Source organism: Rhodamnia argentea, chromosome 2 (genome assembly GCF_020921035.1).
Source record: "Rhodamnia argentea isolate NSW1041297 chromosome 2, ASM2092103v1, whole genome shotgun sequence".
NCBI lineage: Eukaryota > Viridiplantae > Streptophyta > Magnoliopsida > Myrtales > Myrtaceae > Rhodamnia > Rhodamnia argentea.
The window spans coordinates 21,987,194-22,008,725 of NC_063151.1; the positions used below are offsets into that span (position 1 = coordinate 21,987,194).

The 21,532-nt window shown below is 40.8% G+C and overlaps 3 protein-coding genes across 5 annotated transcripts; all 3 read right to left on the reverse strand.

Annotated features, from left to right (window-relative positions):
* Positions 1 to 7,677: 7,677 nt before the first annotated feature.
* On the reverse strand, positions 7,678 to 10,513 carry LOC115751386 (pentatricopeptide repeat-containing protein At1g77405). Of its 3 annotated transcripts, none has more exons than XM_048274071.1 (2): positions 8,692 to 10,513; positions 7,678 to 7,781 (listed from the first exon to the last, which is right to left on the reverse strand). In XM_048274071.1, the coding sequence occupies exon 1, from the start codon at positions 10,498 to 10,500 to the stop codon at positions 8,977 to 8,979; it is 1,524 nt and encodes a 507-aa protein (XP_048130028.1). In that variant the 5' UTR covers positions 10,501 to 10,513; the 3' UTR covers positions 7,678 to 7,781; positions 8,692 to 8,976. The 3 variants fall into 3 exon arrangements, with proteins under 3 accessions (XP_048130028.1, XP_048130027.1, XP_048130026.1); XM_048274070.1 differs by lacking the exon at positions 7,678 to 7,781 and adding an exon at positions 7,851 to 7,997; XM_048274069.1 differs by lacking the exon at positions 7,678 to 7,781 and adding an exon at positions 7,851 to 8,148.
* Positions 10,514 to 10,941: 428 nt separating this feature from the next.
* LOC115751388 lies at positions 10,942 to 11,928 on the reverse strand. Its single transcript, XM_048274072.1, has one exon. The coding sequence runs from the start codon at positions 11,893 to 11,895 to the stop codon at positions 11,299 to 11,301; it is 597 nt and encodes a 198-aa protein (XP_048130029.1). The 5' UTR covers positions 11,896 to 11,928; the 3' UTR covers positions 10,942 to 11,298.
* A 1,869-nt stretch (positions 11,929 to 13,797) lies between these two features.
* LOC115751387 (replication factor C subunit 2) lies at positions 13,798 to 19,299 on the reverse strand. Its single transcript, XM_030689282.2, has 12 exons — positions 19,136 to 19,299; positions 18,941 to 19,019; positions 18,744 to 18,823; positions 18,224 to 18,346; positions 18,067 to 18,136; positions 17,912 to 17,985; positions 17,517 to 17,637; positions 17,354 to 17,416; positions 16,207 to 16,266; positions 15,236 to 15,361; positions 15,068 to 15,151; positions 13,798 to 14,365 (listed from the first exon to the last, which is right to left on the reverse strand). The coding sequence occupies exons 1-12, from the start codon at positions 19,177 to 19,179 to the stop codon at positions 14,261 to 14,263; spliced, it is 1,029 nt and encodes a 342-aa protein (XP_030545142.1). The 5' UTR covers positions 19,180 to 19,299; the 3' UTR covers positions 13,798 to 14,260.
* Positions 19,300 to 21,532: the final 2,233 nt, after the last annotated feature.

Genomic DNA, 21,532 nt, shown 5'->3' on the forward strand with positions numbered 1-21,532 from the left:
TTCACTGAGAGACCCACCAAACATTCAGTGAGATCCCCCTCACGTTGGCCTTCTTTATTTTCTTTCGAGCGACGTTAGATATATTAAGACGGGTCACCAAATTCGATATCTTAATTTTTATGAGTAACCGTGCTTTATAGATGAGTAAGGAGACATATTTAACCCCCAATTCACAACGATCCGCCATCGGGTATGCCAATTTTGCAAACCAATCTTGATCTATATTGAATTTTATGATGGCTTAATCTATACCTAATTACTCATTATGCGTCAAATTTTCTAGATATGACCAAGAAAAATTGAGCCCCATCGAGGGCTCCTTGTCTTGAGTCGAATAGCTACAACCCTGAATTATTACATTTGTTTGCTGGTGCTTGTGTCTTACTCTTTTTCTGCTTTCCGGAATAAAAGTACTAGACGATGACATGTGTGCTTAGATCAGAATAGGCGAGTTGACCCTGTATGGTAGCTTTCTGGAAGTGAAACTATGCGCTTGAAAACGAAACAAAGGGCCCTAAAAAAAACAGAAAAAAACAAGGAGAAATGAGTCTAATTCTGCGCATAGAGAAAGATTTCACTCACTGGTCCAAGCCTTTGGAACTTGTATGTCCAAAAGCTGTCACATGACGTAACCCATGACCGAATCAGCCCGACCCCAATAGAACATCAAAGATAAATTATTCACCATTAATAAATCCCAATAAAGCAATGAATATTAATAATATGGACATCATAATCAGACATCAAATGGGCAAAAGACTTTTGTGTTAACGATCCAAATTGAAAGAGTAGTCCGAAACATGCCAAAAATGCGGACTTTCAAGGCCAAAAATGGTCCTGAACAACTCCAGAAGTCGGCACCATGGCCCCAGGCTTTACCGGTTGTACTTGCGAGCCTCCTAACTGTGTCTGGATTAAAAGTTATGCCCCGTTAAGGACAAGATGCACAAATTCTATTTCTTTAGACATGAGGTTCATAATTTTACTAAGTGGTTCCATTTTCAATTATATGGTTGTACTTTTTGAATAAGTTTTTGGACTTAATTGAATCAATTAAGAAGTTTAGGACTTGACTGCATTCCACATACGAGATTGAGGATCTCCTTTTCTAGTCACATTCGTGATTCGTAAAACTCTTTCCCGTCTTATCTCTTATATCTTCCCCCCCCCCACCCCCTCCCTCAATCTAATTACAAGTTGCCAACTTCTAATTGCCAGTTTATGCTCCAAACAATTCTAATTGCCAATCAACTTCAATTAAAATGAACGTACGGATGCTGAAAGAAGTGAGAATTAATTACAAATCCTTGGAAATAAACGAATAATAAGCATGCAAGCCATCATATCATATGATGTCCTAGGTTATATCTTACTCATAAATTAGAAGCAATTGCGACTCTAGTAAGAAAAACTAGGAGGTGGGTCTCGGCTTTTCTTCTTTATGCCTTTAGAGTACCTTTGCATGATATTGATGGAATCAACAGAATCCCACAACTCATTTGGAGAGATATTATAGAAGCCATTTGTGTTCTCTATCTTGGTCGATAAAGAAATGGACCGTTCAAATGTATGTTCGAAAATTCATATCACGTCTCTTATCAAATAAGTGATTTTTCAGAATATATAGCAGCCTTTGCTAGCAGATTTAGCTGCATGCAATTGGCGATTCCATTGCATAAATTGACACAAGCACATTGAGAAATCTTTGTTTAATCTTTCTCCTGACAAAAAACATCCTTGAATTAAAGTGGGCAGGCAGCGATTGGGTAGGGGAGTCATTTGCAAGTTGAGCAAAAGAGTGAATTGAGTCATAAACATATTGTTGGGAGCAGCTCAACATGTTCGGGATTTGATTTGAAAGATCCCGATGATTGCTCATCAAGAATACCTAATAGGAAGGAGTCCTATTATGGTGGGATGCTGATAAGGAAGAATACCATGATAGAATCAATTCTGGTGATTATCCAAATTAGAGAGATTTTCAATCAAGAGGCAATTGTGAAATCGTTTAAAGAAGATTCTAATTTGGATGGAGATATACCACTATAACAGAGCGATTGAGTGGAGGATTTTGTGCGTGCACCAGAAAATTACTCCAGAAAAATCACAAAAGTTCTCAACAATGAGTAAACACGAGTGATCTTGAGAGTTCGTCAAGTGATGGTGTGTTTTGTGACAACTGTGAGGATTTATTGTGAAAGAGACACCATTAGAGTGTCACTTGTAATCCTTTGATTATAGTGGAGCAGTTCCTGGACTAGCGCCCCGTGATTTTTCCCGCATCGGATTTTCCACATAAAAACTTCCAGTGTATCGCTCTTCTTGTCTTCTTTTATTTTTGCTGTGTTATTTACGTTTTTCTCAAAAGAGAAAATACGGCATCATATTGCGCGAATCTATAGTTAGAATTCCACCGCGATCAATTGCTATCCGATTTAATTTACAACACATATTATTGTTGCTACAATAGTTCCTCAACAATGGTATGGAGGTGGTGGAGGTGGTGGTGACCGAGAACAGTCCGAGGTGAGGATAACCATCTTACGACAGATAACAGCCTCAAAAAAATGCCTGCATCCACAATGCAACTCCGGTTGTGAAAATGGCATTCCAAAAAAAAAAAACAAATGATTCGCTCCTCACATATTCAGCACAGTTTATAAATTGTGAAAGCATGATGGTAGAGGTGGAACAATATGAGGCAATTGGTATTGAGGGGCAATTCATATTCGCCATCGACAGTAAAACAAGGGTTCCCGCTCTATTAAGCCCTAATTACAGTAAAATTTTCTATTGGATGTAACCCTAGTTTAAGAGTGAACTAAAATAAATATTGTGTCTTGGTATATCTTTCTTGTTTTTTCACTCTATTTCGTTGTGATTGTGCACTGAATCCTAAGAGTTGGCATCCTAAAAAAGCCAACCTTTTTTTTTTTGTCAAAGAGTTAAATTTAATAAGAATTTATGTCACCTATTGTAAATCGGTCGTGGCGTTGAATACGATATCAACTCGGGCCAATGCCGATGAGGAAGTGCTAAAGGCTATTCAGACAAAAAGGAATCTCTTACTTGTGGACGCAGGAGATCTTGCGGAAATATTATCCGGGCCAATGCACGGAGCCTTGTGGAAAGATAACACTCATCTTCGCCTCGACTGAGTCAGTGATAGCTATTGAGGCCGATTGAAAACGTAGATATCCCTCGGATTGGACAAGTTGCCACCAAGGTTGCTTTGTGAGGGACCATGGGAAGGGTCGGCATTAGTGGACCAATGAACCGGGCGCTGTTTCAAAACCCTAACGTGAGAAACAACAAAAGAGTGGTGGTGACAGCAAAAGACGAGCACGACGTTAGTGGCGGCGGAAAGAAAGTCTTGACGTCGCCGAAAGGAATAAGCCTCTAACTCAATTCTCGACCTCATAGAGCATGATAGAATATGTCTCGAGTTTAAGTCCGCGAATGAAATCTGATCTTGGATGAATTTTAATTGACATGGATATTCGAAGTATTTAGCAAAGAAATATACTCTTTGTTATTGAAGTTGGTAAAGCAAGAAAAAAAAAAAAGGAAAAGGAGATTAAAATTCAAATATCCACTATCCTTATCAACAAGGGAAAAGTCCAAGCTACAGTTGGTTGACTGTATCCCACGAATTTCCTATCCAAGTGGAAGTCGGTCTCATTATCCTTTTGGCAAAATATATATAGCTGCGGGTCTTGGCCATTGTGGAAGGCGTGCAATACATGTACTGATTGCTTGAAGTGCCGTCTCGTCGTCGAGTGCTTGAGAGGGTTTACATTCGTTGGTTTTGTTCACGGAATTACATCAAGAATTCAAGTGTCGAAGCCGATTAAATCTTGAGGTTAGATTTGTGTAATTCCTTTGCGAGATTGAGAAATTATTTCGTTAAGAATTGTGAGCTAAACACTATGTACATTTTTGAATATAATTGGGGCTTGGGAAACACTGTGAGTGTTTGAGTTACTCAAGTTTGGTCTGTAATCTCCGTGTATCGCTTGATCTATAGTGGAATTCGTTGCTGCTCTCCCAGTGGACGTAGGTCTCTACGACCGAACTACGTACATCCGGTATCCGATTTATTTTCTTATTCTGTCTATTTTGTTATTTGATCGCTTATTCCGCACAACATAGCATCTAGGATTGCCTTCCAGAATCCTATCACGGGGCTCATTCTTATTCCTGAAGGGCTTCAAGTATAAGCAGCAAGCACGGACTTTCCAAAGTCTAAACCAGGATGAGATAATCAGATGCATAAATCTGTGTTCACAATCATATTTGAGACGGGCTTAATTTGTTACAAAAGTTTTTTTATTTTTATTTTCAGGGTTTTGGGTTCACGTGATTGGAGGTCATGCTGTCACTAGTCGGCCAAAGGATTCAACCTCTGACCAGAGGAGAAGGTAATCTGAGATTCGAATGTGTAATCCCTTTTCTGAAGTACGTAATTAGCCAAGTAACTCAACAAAGTCGATGGGTTAAATGCATTTCGAACGGAAGCAAAGTGACTCTTATTTCATCTGCTATTACCATAATTGCTCGCTCCCCAACGGCCAACGGGGGCGAGCTTCATCAAAGGCCGGTGGGGTCGACCTCGCCAACCCTCTCCTCTGGCTGATGGCCAGCGGCGACAGGCTGGAGGAAGAAGGAAGGAAAAGAAAAGGAAATAGAAAGATAAAGGAAAAATAAAATGATAATCCGGAAAAATAGCCAGTTGAGTGTCCGAGGGTTGTTCCCCGATATATAGCCAGTTGATCATATGAGACAGCACCAAAGAATGCTTTTCTCATGCTAGATCTCATGCCTTTTAGGGTTATAACCATGGGAGGACTATAAAAAAAGTCTTAAACCTATGGCAATTGTGTCAATCTAGTCATAAATCTCCTTTTTTTTACCAATTAAGTCATAAACCTTTTATAATTGGGTCAATTTAGTCCAATTGGCCAGCCGACACCGACATGGCTAACTTTTAATGATAGTTTAATATTTTTCAAATTTTTTGATTTTTTTGTAATTTTATTTTCTTTTTTCTTTATTTATTTATTTATTTATTTTCCATCTTCTTCCTCCAGCTGGTCGTCAACCATGGCAACCGACCAAAGATGGGGCTAACGGCGTTGACCTCTCCAACCTCTCCTCTAGCCTCGACATCCGGGCCGGAGGAAGATGGAAAAAAAAGAGAAAGAAAAGAAAAAAAATAATTAAAATTTTGAAAATTATTGAAAAGTGTTCACATCAGCACCGACGAGGCCACGTCAGCATCGGCTAGGGGTGAACAAGTAGGACCGACCGAACCGAAAATCGCCCGATCCGATTCTCGGTTCTAGAAGGAAGAGGTCCGATTCTCATTCCTTAAAATTGGAATCGGTGGCCAGGTGATCCGATTCTCCGTTCCAATGGTATAGGACCGGACCAGACCGGACCGGCCGATTTTAATTTTTTTAAAATAATCCTAAATCTTTAGAAACAAAGACCTCGCTCACATGAACGGCAATCGGTCGCATGATTAACGGGCCTAAATCGTCGAGGAGACATGGTGAAAAACACGGGTGGCGCTGGTTTAAAGGGACCAATGAGAAAGTTTTCTTTTTCCTCTTTCCCCAGTTTCCTCCTGTGAACGCGTTTCAATCACTCCAACACAAGCACAATAAAATGGCCAGAAAAGAGAGCATAACGCCATCTGTGAAGGCTGTGATGACATCCTCTGCGATGACATAGTGAAGAAGCCCACGTATCCTCGCCAGTCGCCACATGCACCTCCTTGAATCGAATCAGTGGTCCACCCAATCCCGCGAATTAACTAGAAAACGTGTCCCTGCCATGTATTTTCATAAAATGGACCCGAAGTTGCTCCATTTGGCGTTCTTTCACCTCGATTATTGGACAATTTACTAATTTCATTGGACTGCCCGGAACCAAACCAGACTGGACGGTCCAGTGCTCGGTTCTGAAAATTGGGAACCGAGACCGACAGATCAAACAGAGAACCGCTCACCCGTAGCGCCAGCTGGCCAAATGAACTAGATTAGCATAAATGCAAAAGGTTTAGGACTCAGTTGGCACAATCACAATAAGTTTATGACTTTTTTTGGTAATCTTCCCAGTAGCACACAAGCTAGTCTTATATATGGAGACGACAAGGCATCGGAGAGAAGAACAAGCCAAGTATCTGAACATCCTCAGGAGCTCACAAAAGAACATCCTGATATCTTTAATTTGATGAGAAGCATCAAAGAGAAGCTCTGCATTCTGCAATGTCTCTATTAACAAATTCTCATCCTTTCCCTCTCGTACTTCCAATTGGTTGGTGGGGCTGTGATTGGGTTAGTCAATGGAACTACAAATCCGTTACTTAATCTGAAATGCTTTTGGGAGATAAACGAATTCGACATGTCAATGTGTTTGGATCATGTAGCTGCATTAGACTTCCTTCTTTCTCCCATTTCTCATAAACTTGATAAACTTCCCAACATAGTCGAAGGAAGAACTAAGCCAAGACACCCTCTTTTAAACTCCTGGTCCTTGCAAGTATAGGGACGCGAGACCGCTGAACTAATTAAAATCCCGGTGGAAATCCAAGAACAAGAATAGTATGATAGATACACCCAATACTTGGCATTGACAGAAGACATGAATTGAATTGAAAAAGAAGTAAGTCATAGGAAAAAGACGTGGTATCAGTGTTGTCCTATATGTGCAAATAAAAATCGGGCAAACTTTTTTACTAGTAGAGCATAAACCTAAAAGAATTGAAAAAAGGCCCATTCAGGAACAAGAAAATGACATCGTGATTTCGATGAGCCCAGGTACTAATTACGTGACCTTGACTATCAACTAAGGATTGGTTGAAATCTCACCGGGGTCAATCAAGCGAGTTTACGATCCAGTTTCAGGGGGACATAATGTACTTGACGTGCCCTGGATCTTCTGCCGAGAATTGGCTTAAGGTTTGTCACTTCACGTCTTTCTTCAGCACATGTTTAGAACAGTATTCAATTTATGCAATCAGGCATTTCCCTATTTCCCTCCCATATGACACCAATATGATGGGGCAATCACGCATCAATATTGAGTACCACACGAGTATAACAAAGATGAGAATGCTGCATTATGTGGATACTCGAGAAAAAATTGTAATTAGAGAAGCCCATTCATACAAATGCCATGGCGACCTCAGACTGTTCCGAGTGAGAATATGCAACTTTAAAATGGACATGCAGATCAAAAGGAGTAAGGAAGATCTTAACACGCATGGAATGAGGATACAAGACAAAAAATTAGCATTGACTTCTCTTACATAGAGCACAATGACGTAGGAGGGTTCATGTAGCCAACTCCACTTCATAGTACAAGCATTGGTGGGGATGGTTGTTTTGTTGTTCATTTGAACAGGAAATCTTGCTGGATTTATGGAGCGAAAAGGATATGCTTCTACTCATACAGCCAGTGGTATCATCATAGAAGTGATTCTAGAGCAGACCTGACTACAGCCGGAAAAGGCATAGTGGTTTTTGTACAAAGATCCCAAACTGTGGATATATCATCAAGCACAGTGAGACAATTGAATAGCCTCGGACACATCCTTTTGGATCGCAGTAGTATAAAAACCAGTACACAATTCGGAAACTCAAGACACAACAAGATCATTTTTCCTTGATTCATAACACGGACAAAGCCCAGCATTTCCAAGATTTAACGTTATCATGCTATTATTGAGAGAATGTGAAGTCGTCGCCATTCCAATGCGGACCCCAATCGAGCGCCTGCAAGCCGAAAAGTTAAAGCATGAAGAGGGAATGCAGAAGTTCAGAAAACAGCTCTTTCCTATTTTCTCTCCATAAGATAGTGCAAGCTCATAGCAACAGAGGAATGAGCAGAAACTTTGGCTTTTCTCTAAGCCACGGGTGCAAAAAAATATAGATGGAGGAGTGCGTCCTTGAACTTGACACTCCTGCCAGCATGTACCTTGCATTGGTTACCTATAGGTAAACCAAAATAAAAGCAACTCACTCTTTACCAAACAAGATATTTTTCCCTCCTTATGCTTCTTCAATGGCATGAACTCCACAGTGGCATGAACATGCTTAATGCTTAAGGTAGAACCTTTGACTTGTCGAAGAACTCGACTGTCTGATAGATCAAGAAGGAGAATGCAAAGGTAAATGACAAAAGTGTTTTCATTCCCGTTACAAAAACAGACTGCAGTTCCGTATTTTAATAAACCAGTACTGACATCTCAACAAAGTTAAAAGATCATAAAGCATCTACAATACTCATGTCACAAGAAATTATGGGAAGGCGACACACACTCCACCCACCCCAATCTTCATCAGTTTCCGGAGCTTGAAAAAATTCCCAGCATTTGGGTTAGATGCAGAAAATATTTAGAGGAAAACATTCATATCACATAGTTTATTTGTGTTATCTGGAGGAAAGATGATTGTAGATGCGGAATTCCTCGGCTGGAGAAAGATACCAGAACTTCCTGTGTCGTGCAGAGGACAAGCCAGTAGAAGCATGGATAAAACTATTCAGGCATACAAGAAAACTATAGACAGATCATGACAGTAAAATATGCTTCCAAGCAATTTACCCTAGCGATATAGGCTATAGACTGACATTGCTCATCATAACGACTAATGAGGAGTCGTGGGGAAGAAAAATTCATGTTACCTGAACAGAGAGAGAACACCAGTCAAATGATGGGTGACTGGTGACAGAGCTCGTATGCTTGACCAGATTCGATTCCTGAATATTCGATAGAAACATTATTCTCTCGCAAGGCAGCGCCATATAGGGAGATACGGTTACGTTCAACTTCATTCCTAGTTTGTATCTATTCTCCTTGCGATGTGATATAGCTTGCTCAGATAAAAGATTTAACCTTGAGGACCGATCCATATGTTTGGAACCTCCAATTCCACTTACATGATGAATCTTGCTGAGCTGTCAGAACAGTTAGCGAGCGACCATTGGTTTCACCTTCATCACCTGCCTAAGCCTTTTCTCTATATCATCTTGAATCTTTCTATGCAGTTTATCATCTATCAGACCACTTGCCCCTGAAGAGTTGAGCGCATCACAAACTAATTTATATGTATACTCCCTTGGAACCGAACCTCCATCAACCAACTCAATGAGGAAACTGCACGCATCAATCACTCTTCCTGCTTCGCATAAAGCATGAATGATAGGAGTGTACGAGCTCGAAGTGGGTATGCCATGATTCATGCTTTGCATCTTCCTCAACATCTCAATAGCTCTGTCAATCTCATTAACAGCACTGTAGTATCTAATAATAGAATTATATGTGACTCGGTTTGGGACACAACCTCTTTTATTCATGTCATCGAAAAGTTCTAATGCCCTCCCGATCCGATTCGTTTTGCAGCACCCGTCAATCAAACAGTTATACGTGATCACATCCGGAGCAAAACCCTTGAAAAGCATATGACGAAACAAGTGGTTCGCCTCCCACAGCCTCCTCCGAATGGCCTTCCTGCATCCAGTTTGCATACTATACTTACAGTATGAACCAATCATTATCGTATACGTATAAGTATCAGGGGGGCACCTGAACCCCGGTAATTCCATCTGCTCCAACAAGAACTTAGCCTTCTTGAAATTTCCTACTCTACAAAGCGCAAGGAGAATGGTATTATACGCATAAACATCTGGCTTGCAATGAAGCTGCTTCATCCTATAAAATGCGGCCATCGCCTCCTTAATAAAGCCCTCTTCTCCTAGGACTTTCATCAAACAGGTGATGGTGGGAGTAGTGACAAGCTCATTACCTCTCTTATCCATCGTCTTAAGAAACTCCCACAGATCCTTCAACCTATGCCCTCTAGCCAAAACAATACCCATCTCTCTACAAGTCATCTCATTGTGCACGAAGCCGAAATGGGACTCGACCCAGTAGTAGAACTCGAGGGCTTTGTCCAATCCAAGCTCGACCCTTTGGGGGTCTCTGTGAGCTGCGGGACCAAGAACGAGCGCATTCTCGCGGAGCTTCCGGGACTCGCGCCTCAGATTGCGCTGCCTCAGAGGCGCTCGGTGACGGAAGGTCTTTTGGCGACCGATGGAGCGAGAGGACTGGAACAAGCATCTGGGTATGGACCGCAACACTTGGGAGACTGATTCGGTGTCCCAAGGAGGTGAGTTGGGCGTGGCGGAAGAAGCCAACTTTGCGTCGAACTCGCGGTTTTGAATGATAACGGCGAGGACTTGGTTGACGACGGAGACGTAGCTGCGGATCAGAGGTCTCGGGGAGATCATGCTCTGGAGCAGCACAGACTTTTGTGCTCTGTTCAACTCCCATATAACGTTCAAATGTCCGGACCAGAGGGACCCGTCACGTCGGATTGAGAATTTCTTCATAATATTTCCGAATTCAGCAATTGGGATTGAAGCTCGAGCATTCAGATCATACATTTGATTCTCAATTTGTCTCATCGTTTCAGTTTCAATGTAATTAAACATTGTTCGATTTGAAAAATCGCAAATTTACTTCAGATTTCTTAAGAGACTGCCTTATTATTTTGGAAAAATGCGACGGAAGTTCGGGAACATAAAAATGTCAAACTTTAATGACAAAGAGAAATAACATGAACAAGCAAGTCAAGCTACAGTTCCCACGAAATATGTGCTGCCACCGCCCTCTAGATATGATGCGCTTGTAATTTTCCACCGTCGGATTGAAATGCGTAACAAATCTCCACCATTCGAAAAAAAAAAAGTTAAATTAGCAAAATAAAAATATCATTCACTTTAGAAAATTCAGAACTGCTTAGGATACCGATTTATCTAAATAAGGATGTGGTAGTCGTGTTTAACATGATATGAGAATTAGAAAGAGAAGTGAATCGGAAGAAGAAGGGGAGATGGATTCGATGCAGCAAGAAAGTTAAGGCGGATGCGCATTGATTGATGAAAGATAATTCATAGAGTTTCGATAGTGTCGGACTTTGAAAAGTTCAATCGGAGTTCGATCAAACAACATATTTCACAACGACAATGTAATTACGATCAAGCTTCAAACGTGGAAGTTCACATTCAGCTTTAATCTGTTCTAATACAACACATACAAAGATCCCAAGACCAATCTTGTGCAGGTTGTCTATCCTCTGCTAACTCTAACCCAACGTATACGTTCTTTCCCTAATCGCTCACTTTCTAATCACAAAACGAAGCCACAGCAATCCCCTTTTGCCACGTTGTGGGCGTAACTCTGGCGTGCTCGTGTGTCGATTTGGTGGACGTTGTGGATCGATCTCTGCTTCAAAAGAGCCCGAACCCCGCCCACTCTGGATCGCCCATGCACCGAGGTGATGACTGGTGAGACCTCATGTACGAAGAAAATGACAGTCTCGGCGACGACTCGACGGACCGATAGGCTGACGAGCACGGCGAGAGCGACCGCCGGGTCGAAACAGAAAACCGGGACAGTGTCTCGAGATCAGAAGTACAGTCGGGCTCGGGCTCGGGCCCGGTCCTGCGGGCCCTCCTCCCCTTGCTCTCCTTCAGTTTGGAGAGAGGCCCGGCGGGGAAGCATCCCGGCCCGGAGGAGACGCGTTCGGGCTGGCCCAGCATGGGCGGGCCGAGCCTCCACCGCTCGGAGCGGGTGCGAGGAGCCGACCGGAAGGACCCGGCCCGCAGCTCCAGCGGCGGGAGGAACTGGAGGGAGGGCCCGGCGGGCGGCGGCTTGAGCTTCGGCGGGGGCAGATGTTGGTCCCGCCGGGGAGATTCCGCCCCCTGCAGCAGAGGCTGCGGGGGCAGCTGCCGGTGGCGGTGGTGCTGGTGCTTGGGGACACCGGGACGGATCTCCCACTTGAATGGGACGGCTCCTGGTTTCTTGAAGGAATCGTCAATGGCCATCTTCCTTAACCGCTGCTACAACTGTACTATGAACGAAACGAGTCTGTCCGAAGGAAGGAAGTGGGGATGCGGGCGTTATAAGGAGGTGAGGGAAGCGGAAATTTCAAGAGTTGAGTCAGGCGAGATTAAAGGCATTGAGTGTGGGATTAATTGGTAGGGCCATTTTGGTCCTTTGATTTAGCCAGGGACATCAATTTTAAAAAAAAAAAAACCAATTTTTTTTTTCTCCATGTGAAGCCAAAATTGAAGCTTGAATTTTAACATGGGGACATGATTTGTTTTTTTTTTTCCAAGCTCCTGACAAAAAATTCAAAGAAATCCGGCACCATCCCACCACTACAAACTTCCCTCCGTCGCTACTGTAATTACTGAATGTTCTGAAATTCAAACAGAGGAGAGGGTCACGGTCAAACCAATCTACATTTGCGCTCCTGATTGATCACGGAACTCTTGCAATCCGCCGACACTGATGTCGCGAGCAGACCCTACTCGTTCCCCGCAACGTCCAAAACTAGAAATTTTTTCAGAGTTAGTGTTAAAGTTTACGCAATTTGCTGGAAAGGTACTCCAAAAATCCTAAACATATTGCATTGGTATTAATTTAATCATGAATCTCTTGATTGGATCAATTTAATCGTAATCTTTTTTGAAATGGTACCAATTCGGTCTATCTTGCCAATTTAGATCCGAAATAATTGACGTGGATATCAAGTGCTCTACGTGGCACGGCCAGCACCGACGTGAACATTTCTTTATTTGTTCTTTTTTCCCTTCCCCTTTTTCTTTTTGCCGAGATCATAGTCCATGTACCTCGCCGAACATGGCCAAGGGTCGGCCTTGCTTGGGAGCCGGAGAGGCCCCCTCACTAGATCCGGCAAGGTCGACCCTCGCCCAAGCCAAGGTAGCCTCACTAGGTCTTGCGAGGGTGAGGCTCGACGAGGTTGACCCTCGCCCGGGCTAGAGCACCTTGTCGGCAAAAGAATAAATCAAAAAATTTGCAAAAAAAAAAAATTGCTCGGGTAGCGTCGATCATGACTCATAGCACGGCCAGCATTCATGTCAATCATTCTTGACCTAAATTGATCGTGTGAATTGAATCGATATCAATATAAAAGATTTTAGACTAACTTGATCAAATTAAAATGTTTAAAACTGAATTAGTACCAATGCATTAGGTTTATGACTCTTTTGATACTTTTCCGTAATTTGCAATTATCAAAATACTTCTCTTCAAAAGAAGCCGATGTTGGTCGTTGGGTTGACAAACAGATGATGCCTCACGAGTTCATAAAGTTTTACCACGTAAACCTACGAGATATACCAGCAATCGAATTGAATCCTATTTATATTTATCAATCTATGTGACAATTATACATACACTAGTTCTTTTGTTTTGTGTTGATTACACAAGTTCTTTTTTTTTTTTTTATAGCCAAATTAGTTGCTTATGATATTTGAAAGCAAAATCTCTCCGGGCTAGAGCTAAAGCAAAAGCAAAATCTCCCCGTCGTTTCAAATTCGAGCTCAATTCATCGAAAACTCTAGCTCCTCTAATTCAAATCGAACCTCAGGGCATCAACAAAATCAGTAGCAATTATGCAGATTCTTCTCACATTCAAATGTGACCATGATTGAAGCTGGTGGTGGGGGGTTGTGTTGCACACTAGGATGGACATATGATGATGATTAAGTTGACATGACCGCAACACTATGATGAGATGAATTGTTTCATTTCAGAAGAAAGTATGTAGATTGCTCCTTTTCACAACTCAGGAATGACAGATCTGATTATAGCTCCAGCATGCCCACAGCCAAAGCTTTGTTTCCACCAAATCTATCAAAAGCAACCATATATATGTATGCATGTCCTCTTTTGTCTCGTTGTACACTAAAAAACAAAGCTACACAAGAGCTCGCACATTAATTTAATCGACTGTTGTTAAAGCAGTACATAATAAGTGCAAGCAAACAAGATTGCTCATCCTAAATAACATTGGTCCTGATGCCTCTGTCCATCTCGGGCCTCCAAAGTAGAAATTAGGAAGAATAAGCTCTCATTTAACCCAAGAACAAAAATAAGAACAAGCCCTAAATACTCTCAGGCACATTTAGCCAACACTCAAACCACAAATGTATCAATAATTAGACCTTTGTATCAGCTAAGGAGGCAAGTTCTGGCAGGCCAATAGTGATTAAGGAGGATGTGTTGCAAAAGACAACGACAAAGGAGGCAACTCGAAACTCCCTCATCAGCAACGTAGCAGAGCATCGGATCTAATAATTATACTCTTTTAGAGACTTAGTTTCCAATGTCTCCCTAGACTATTATTACAAACTTTCTCTGGATCCGAAGCTTTCAGGTCCCTCAAGTCTCATAAGAGAATTCTTGGGGCATGTTACACAGAGCTCGCATGGTGTTGCTAGCCACATCCAAAAGCTGCAAGTACTCATCCGCGCCGTCAACAAGACACTGAACAAGAAAAGAGCCAACCCTTACTTATACGTACCTAAATTGTCTAACAGCATAATTTCTTCGAACATGATCAACTCTCAATGCACTTCAGCAGGCAGCATCCAACTAAAATATTTTTGTTAGGGCTCAACATATTTGTAGTAATTATGCTTTCACGAAACATAAAGTTTACATGCATTTATGTACATTTGGATACACACATTCTGAAAGGCCTGTATATGAAGTAATTATTCCTAAAACGTGCAATATATCTTATACGGTGTGACTCCTCATATAAACAAGTCGGTGTTCACATTGTGACAAACAAGTATGATCGACAAAACATGAGAACACAATTCGCTAGCCTCAAATGATATCCAATAATCTCTTGAACATTGCTATAACTACAACAAGGCCTGGAAGAACTAGTTACTGTTGCAGCACAATCTGACAGAATTCTGTACTTGTTCAGAGCATCGAAATGAGATCATAAGCAATAAGTGAATCATAGCACAATTAGCCAAGTGGGGATAGAAAAAAGGAAAATACAAGTACTTAATATCCTTACCAGCTGTAAACACAAGGTGAATATTGTTTTAGCGTCAAGGTCATATCATGATCAACCATTACTCAGATTAATCATATATTCAGTTAGAAGTCGCACCAAATTTAATGTAAAAATATTGAACAGTTCACATAAGTTCATCATAGGCAGCTAACCTTATCAGCTTCACCCAATCTTTTGCATATCCTAGCCTTCTGTTCGTCTGAAATATCGTCTGCTTCGACAACCACCTCAAATAACTAGAATAAGAGAAAGTTTTAGCTTAATGTAAGTCCATAAGTTCACATTAGAAAGGACACGTGCCAAAATATAGCACACTATACCTGAGAAAGCATCTGGGAGACTGGATATCCCTCTGCGATGGCATTATTGACCTCCTTGTTTGCCAAGTCAAAGTTGCCACTCTTACATGCTGCAAGAAGTGCCCCAACAACCTCCTGTGGGATTACCTGATGAATTAAGATGTAGGAATCATATGCAAGTTATTCTGAGATGGATAAAGGAAAGGGAAAGGATACAAAGATAATAAATGTCAAAAGAATAAAAATAAAAAGGTAACAGTTAGAAAGTGCTCTCCTTCAGCTGAAACCAATCTGGTTCTCACACTCGAATTCGCACGAAAAAGGCTATTATGACCTCCAAAAGGAAAACGAAGGGGAAAATGACAACTTCCTAGCAAAGGATGGCCGCTATATTGTCCAAGATTTTAAGTTCCATTTAAAAAGGAAATATTTTGAATTGAGATCCAGATTGTAGGGCGATACGATTCTAAGATCCAGATAGCATAGAAATATCCTGAATGCTACAGAATTGGTCCCAAGTTGGATTGAGGAGGAAAAGTAGGATTATCCTATTATGCAGGATTCTGTTCAACAGGCTAAAGATCCTTTGCCTTGAACTCAGGCCTCTTCCAACCACATAATAAAATCGGACCAAATACTCAAAGCCAAGATCCTTTGTATTCTTCAAACAATAACTACAGTCCATTTGACCAATTAGGATGAAGAAACTGCAGCTACCATGCATACTTTTTGGGGACAAAACTATTTGGGAGCATGGTTCACAAAAAACTCAAACAAACAAATTACATGGCTTACTCATTTGAAGAACATATATCTTATTTTTCATATTAAAATCATAACACTTCTTTTCATGTTTAAAGACAGCACCTTATCGGCATCCAATTATTCAGTTCAATATTACCTTAGTTTTGATAGTAGCATGCTATTGGGATACATACATGAAAGGATAATCAATGACCAGGAATAGAGAAAGTAAAATCTGAAATAACTACCCCAGAAACACTTATTAGATCCTTTGAAGTAATTGATGATCCAAATAATCGAGCAGCTCCCTGCAAAGCTCAAAAATAGTAGCTTAGTTTACTGAGATTTAAAATACTCGGGGAGGGAAGGGAGTCTACACATCACACAAAATATTACAATTTTAACAGTAACACTAGATTTCGACCCAAAAAAAAAAAAAAGACAGTAAGACTAGATTTAACATTTCAAAGTAACACCATAAAGATACAATTAAAACAAGACAAATTGGATGGATAGCACTGCATGAAATGTTTGATCCTATTCTTCTTGTGAAGTTACTAGCTGACTTCTTCATAATAATTTCTCCCATGGTAAAAGTTTTATGGCATCGATGTTAAGTGTCTAAGCAATTCAAGATGCCCTCCTGTTGCTATATCGATTTCTTGGTTGTTGGCAACATTGAGATGCCCTCAATTCAACGAAACGAAAGACCAATCCATACATATAGAAAGGTTTCTAAGTATAAAAACTGAACCACCAGAAAACTTATCAACCATGTGCTGAAACAATCAAATTGATAAAAAGCAGATTCAATGATCCAAAATCTATTCCTTGCAAGAGAAGGTGCACACAAGTCAAATACATCAGTGTCCCTTTCAAGGATCAATTCAAGTCGCAATCAGCATCCAGCCAGGTAATTATTACCAAATTTCAAAGCAAGGACTCCCTCTGGTAGAAGAACGTCAACCTTGGCTAATGTTGTAAAGTCCTCTGGTGATATTTATGTAGCGCTGATCAACTAAAGATTTAGCAGATTAGATGTACCAACAGCAGGAGGGAGAGTTGGAAAGTATCAGGCTACATGAACCTTCCCCCGATTACTAAGAAAAAATCTTCTGCTATATATTGAAGACTCCAATTCAGGACAAAATCCGCTCACCGCCGACCCCCACCCCAAAATAAAATAAAATAAAAAGATAAAATCAGAAAATACAAAACAAAAAGAAATCAAATTTGCAGCTTTCATTACGCGAAACAGCAACCGTCAAAGGTTTACAGTGTTCAAGAGCTCCATTACGCAAAAGCATGATTTACGACTGCTGCAGAAGTATCTTATCGTGACAAGAAAACCACACCTCAAAGACTGGAGCTCATGCACCATGTACTGTCTTATACCTGTAAGTATGTGATAGCCCTACGCAAATCACCTTGAGAGATTGTACTTAAGGTTGACAAAGCCTGCCATAACAGGAAACATTAGACAATGTCAAATAGAAAAAATTTGCAAAATGGTGCGAAAAACATCTTTGAAGCCAGAGAAAAACAATTAGAGCCAAACCTCGGCATCCAGATTGAGACCTTCTTCCTTGCATATGTGCAATATACGGCTAGTCATTATTTCTTCTGAAAGCGGCTTGAACCGAAACTTTGCACATCTGGAAGCAAGTGGCTCTATGATTCTACAAAAATTGCAAATACAAATATCAATAAGGCCAAAAAAGATTGAGGCTTACCTTCCAAGCATAAAATTCTCCAAGTAAGCAAAAAGCATAAAGTCACTTTGTCACTCCAATTGGATAGCTATTTTAGAAAGCCTTCTCCTTACAGTAAGTAAAAGTTATAAAGCAAAGTGGAATGCACTCCTGTTTCAACTGAAAATGTGACATTACAATGAATAGAAACTAAACATGTGTTAATTATGCTTCAAAAGAAAAGCTAAGTAAGAAGTTGTACCTGCTGATGTAGTTGCATATAAAAAAGAATCTTGTGACTTTAGAGTATGTCTCCATTGTACGCCTCAGAGCATTCTGTGCAATCTATCTGACATAAGCATAACAAAAGCTAATAATGTACCTATTGGCGGAAAAGAAGAGTGAACAACGACATGCCTGAGCATCCTCTGTCATTGAATCTGCCTCGTCCAGGATGATTATTTTGTATGGTGGACAGGGATAGCCCCTATATAGGATCAAAGCAGAAGACCTATTACGAAGGAATGAAATTCACATATGGAAGAGGGTAAATATGTGGAAGTAGAGTGTATACCCTTGACGTTGACCAGATCCCACAGCCACAGCTGCAAAATCTTTTATTTTAGTTCTAACAACGTTAATTCCACGATCATCGCTCGCATTGAGCTCGAGCACTCTAGATTTGTAGAGCTCAGGCCTGTCAAAAGATACTAGTGAACAGACTAAAACAAAAAAGCACAAATGGCCGAAAATCATGCTTAATATAACACTAAAGAAACTCCTGTGTTGCAAGCGATGGCCACAGATCATTTGATTTACTCAGGATTAGCACAAGAAATTTATTGAATTGATAACAGAAACTCTATCTCAACTGCTGTTTTAGCTTTCTAATTCTAATAGCTAACAATTTAAACCAGACGATAACACAAGAGCATTAAACACACTGAAATGGAAGGCAGAATCTTGTAGCCCCTAATTTCTACATCACCAAGCCAGCACAATCACTTGTATAAAACCAAAAATTCCTGCTTGAGGCGCCTACCAAAAAGGCTCAAGAAAATCACCAATCAAGAACCTGCAGTCCAGTGTCTTACCCAAAAAGCTGGTGAGCAATGGCCAGCGCAGTGGTCGTCTTACCGGTGCCCGGCGGGCCATAAAAGAGCATGTGCGGGCACTGCACCAAAAAAAGAAAAAAAATTAACCCACTACTTGATTATGCACGTACATTTATAGGGCTCGAATTGAAGAACGAGAGAAGGTGATGAACATCGTCATCAGAGAAGCGACTCACATTAGCGGTTTCGAGAGTGTTGGTGAGGACCCGAACCACCTCGTCCTGGTGAGCCACATCCTTCACTTGTTTCGGTCGACTGGTGATTGCAAGAGATAAAAAAGACAAGGATGAATTTGACTAGGAACAACACAACTGAAACGAAGAGAACATGAAATCCACGAAAGGTGAGAAGGAAAAGGAGGGAATTTCTACTATTTCTCGACCCAAGGTTGTGAGCTCTGCAAAATTGGCGCCATTCTCGAACTCCTGAAGAAGAATCCCTCTTGTTCCTCCTCTCTCTCTCTCTCTCTCTCTCTCTCTCTCTTCTGTGAGAAATTTTCCCGCTCTAAGTGAGAGCGGCGAGCGAGGGCAGGGGAAGGTCGCGGGCACTGGGCAGCCGTAAACGGGTCTACCCGGTTCGGTTCAAGGTAGAACCGGTTTTGTTTCTTTTTCCTTTCATAATATCTAACAAGTACAATTTAGGGACCTATTTCCACAATGATTCTAATTTTCTGATTCTTTTTCCCAAATCAAAAAAAGATGAGAAAAATATTTGGTAACGTAAATGATTCTCACCCTTAAATTGTCTGATTCTATTTCCGTGCATAGATTTGGAGCAAAAACAAGAATTAAAAAAAAAATTGATTCTATTCTATCGAAAAACCAAAATTCACAATCGTTCGCAATCAAATTTGTTGAACATTAAGAATATAGTGCATTCAATACCACTATAAAAGATTATAAAGGTGCTGTGTCTTTTGAGAACTATAGACTCACCCTAATTAATACTGTATCTATTCATACTATGTCGAATAGTACTTGTACAAGTTTTCGCGCGCCTCAACTGCTTCACCTTCTTGGACTATCTTAGGGGCACACTCTCTTATATCAACATAGTAAGTTAGGATTTTATTCTTGAAGTACTCCCAACAAGACTAGAACCAAGACCATAATGAGAGGAAAAAAAAAACTCCTTTACCATCTAAACCATCTATATCTAAACTTCTAGCTATACTTCTATATCCATACTATTCGTATCTACATCCATCTAAATTGCCTATTAAGAAAGAGATTTGATGAATGATCGAAATTGATCATTTTATTCTTCACTATAACTTGGGGTTAGAACCGGTCCAAGGATCGGTCCATTCCGATTCTAGGTTTTGGATAGGTTCCATATTCCATAAATTGAAAACCGGTCCCAACACGATAGGTTCCAATTTCTAAGTCTGAAATTTACGGACCCTAAAAGCGCTCACCCTTATTTATTGTATGACCATGTCTCGATTGTAAATTAGGGGATGTTTTACTAAAATTTGCCCTTTCAAGGAATACAAAATTGAAACAAAAGAAAGGGGGAAGGAATCGATCGGTTTTCGTGTAGATCCTAAAACTAGACCCAACCTATTAGGTCGATTCCAGGGTAGGCTTTGGGTTACAAGTCCAAGACCTACCCGTCGTGAAACAACTCACCCTTAACTATAATGTCTATAAGTCTCACTTTCTTCTTAATTTCCATCTTTTGTTTTGTGTTACTTATTCTTTTATATGTTTACCACCGCCTCTTCTACTAATGTAATTTTTTGAGAGTCATCAAACGTGCGCATGATGGAGTCTTGTACTACACTGAAAAAAATGATACTTCAAACAATGTGAATCCGGAAGTAATTCGCTTTTGAGCTGGTTTTTTTTCTCTCATTTTTATTTCAGAAGGAAAAGAAAAGAAAATTAGAAGCCTCTTTTTCCTTCCTGTAGTGTTGACATTTTCATTTGAAAAAGCAGATCAGACGAAGGTTTTTTTTTCCCCCTTTCCCCAAGGATCGAACCCTGGGTTACATGCCCCCATCCGGCCCAGGACCACTAGGCCGACCACGAAGTGGCCTGAACAGCTTGGGCAGGAAGTTGCAGACTTGTAATGCTGGTAAAGAAGCAACGAAGATGTTGGAGAGGCAACCATGGGGGGAGCAAGAATTCAGCATGAAAGAGACAGAACACTTGCTTGATGAGCAGCAGGGTATTTGAAGCTGGTCTTTTTTTGGGTTTTGCTGCAAACAGAACACTATTGAGTGAGTCTATGTACCATCCAGGTCAGAAGATGTTCGTTTGGAATTTGTCTCAAATGTGCTATCTACAGTCTTCAATATCAAGAATTTCTAGTCCCATAAGTTGCTTCCCCCAAGTCATATGAAGCATGATGTTGACAGCTTCCTTCTCATTCCCACAGAAATCTAGGCAGCTTAGCAGGAACGAATCTAGCAAGCTGGAATATACACTGAGAGCTCTGAGGCTGAAAGTGGTTTCCAGTATGTAGATGGGGACTCACTGAGGGTCCTGATAAGCTGCTTCAGTGAAAGCTTTCTTATACTCTGAATTAGAGTGTATTTTGCTCATCTGTTTTCCAGGCTTTGATTAGGTAAGGTTAACTTTTGGTGATTATTGGAAAGTCTGTTCATGTGATTTGTTTCAGGCATGCAGGTGTTGCTCATTCAAAAGTCGAGGACATGTCGTTAAATGATTCGAAATACCGTGATTTTCAGTTCCGGATTTAAGACCTCTGAATGCCCTGTTTAATACTGAATGTAAGTGTAATATTTGCTAGGGCACGCTGTC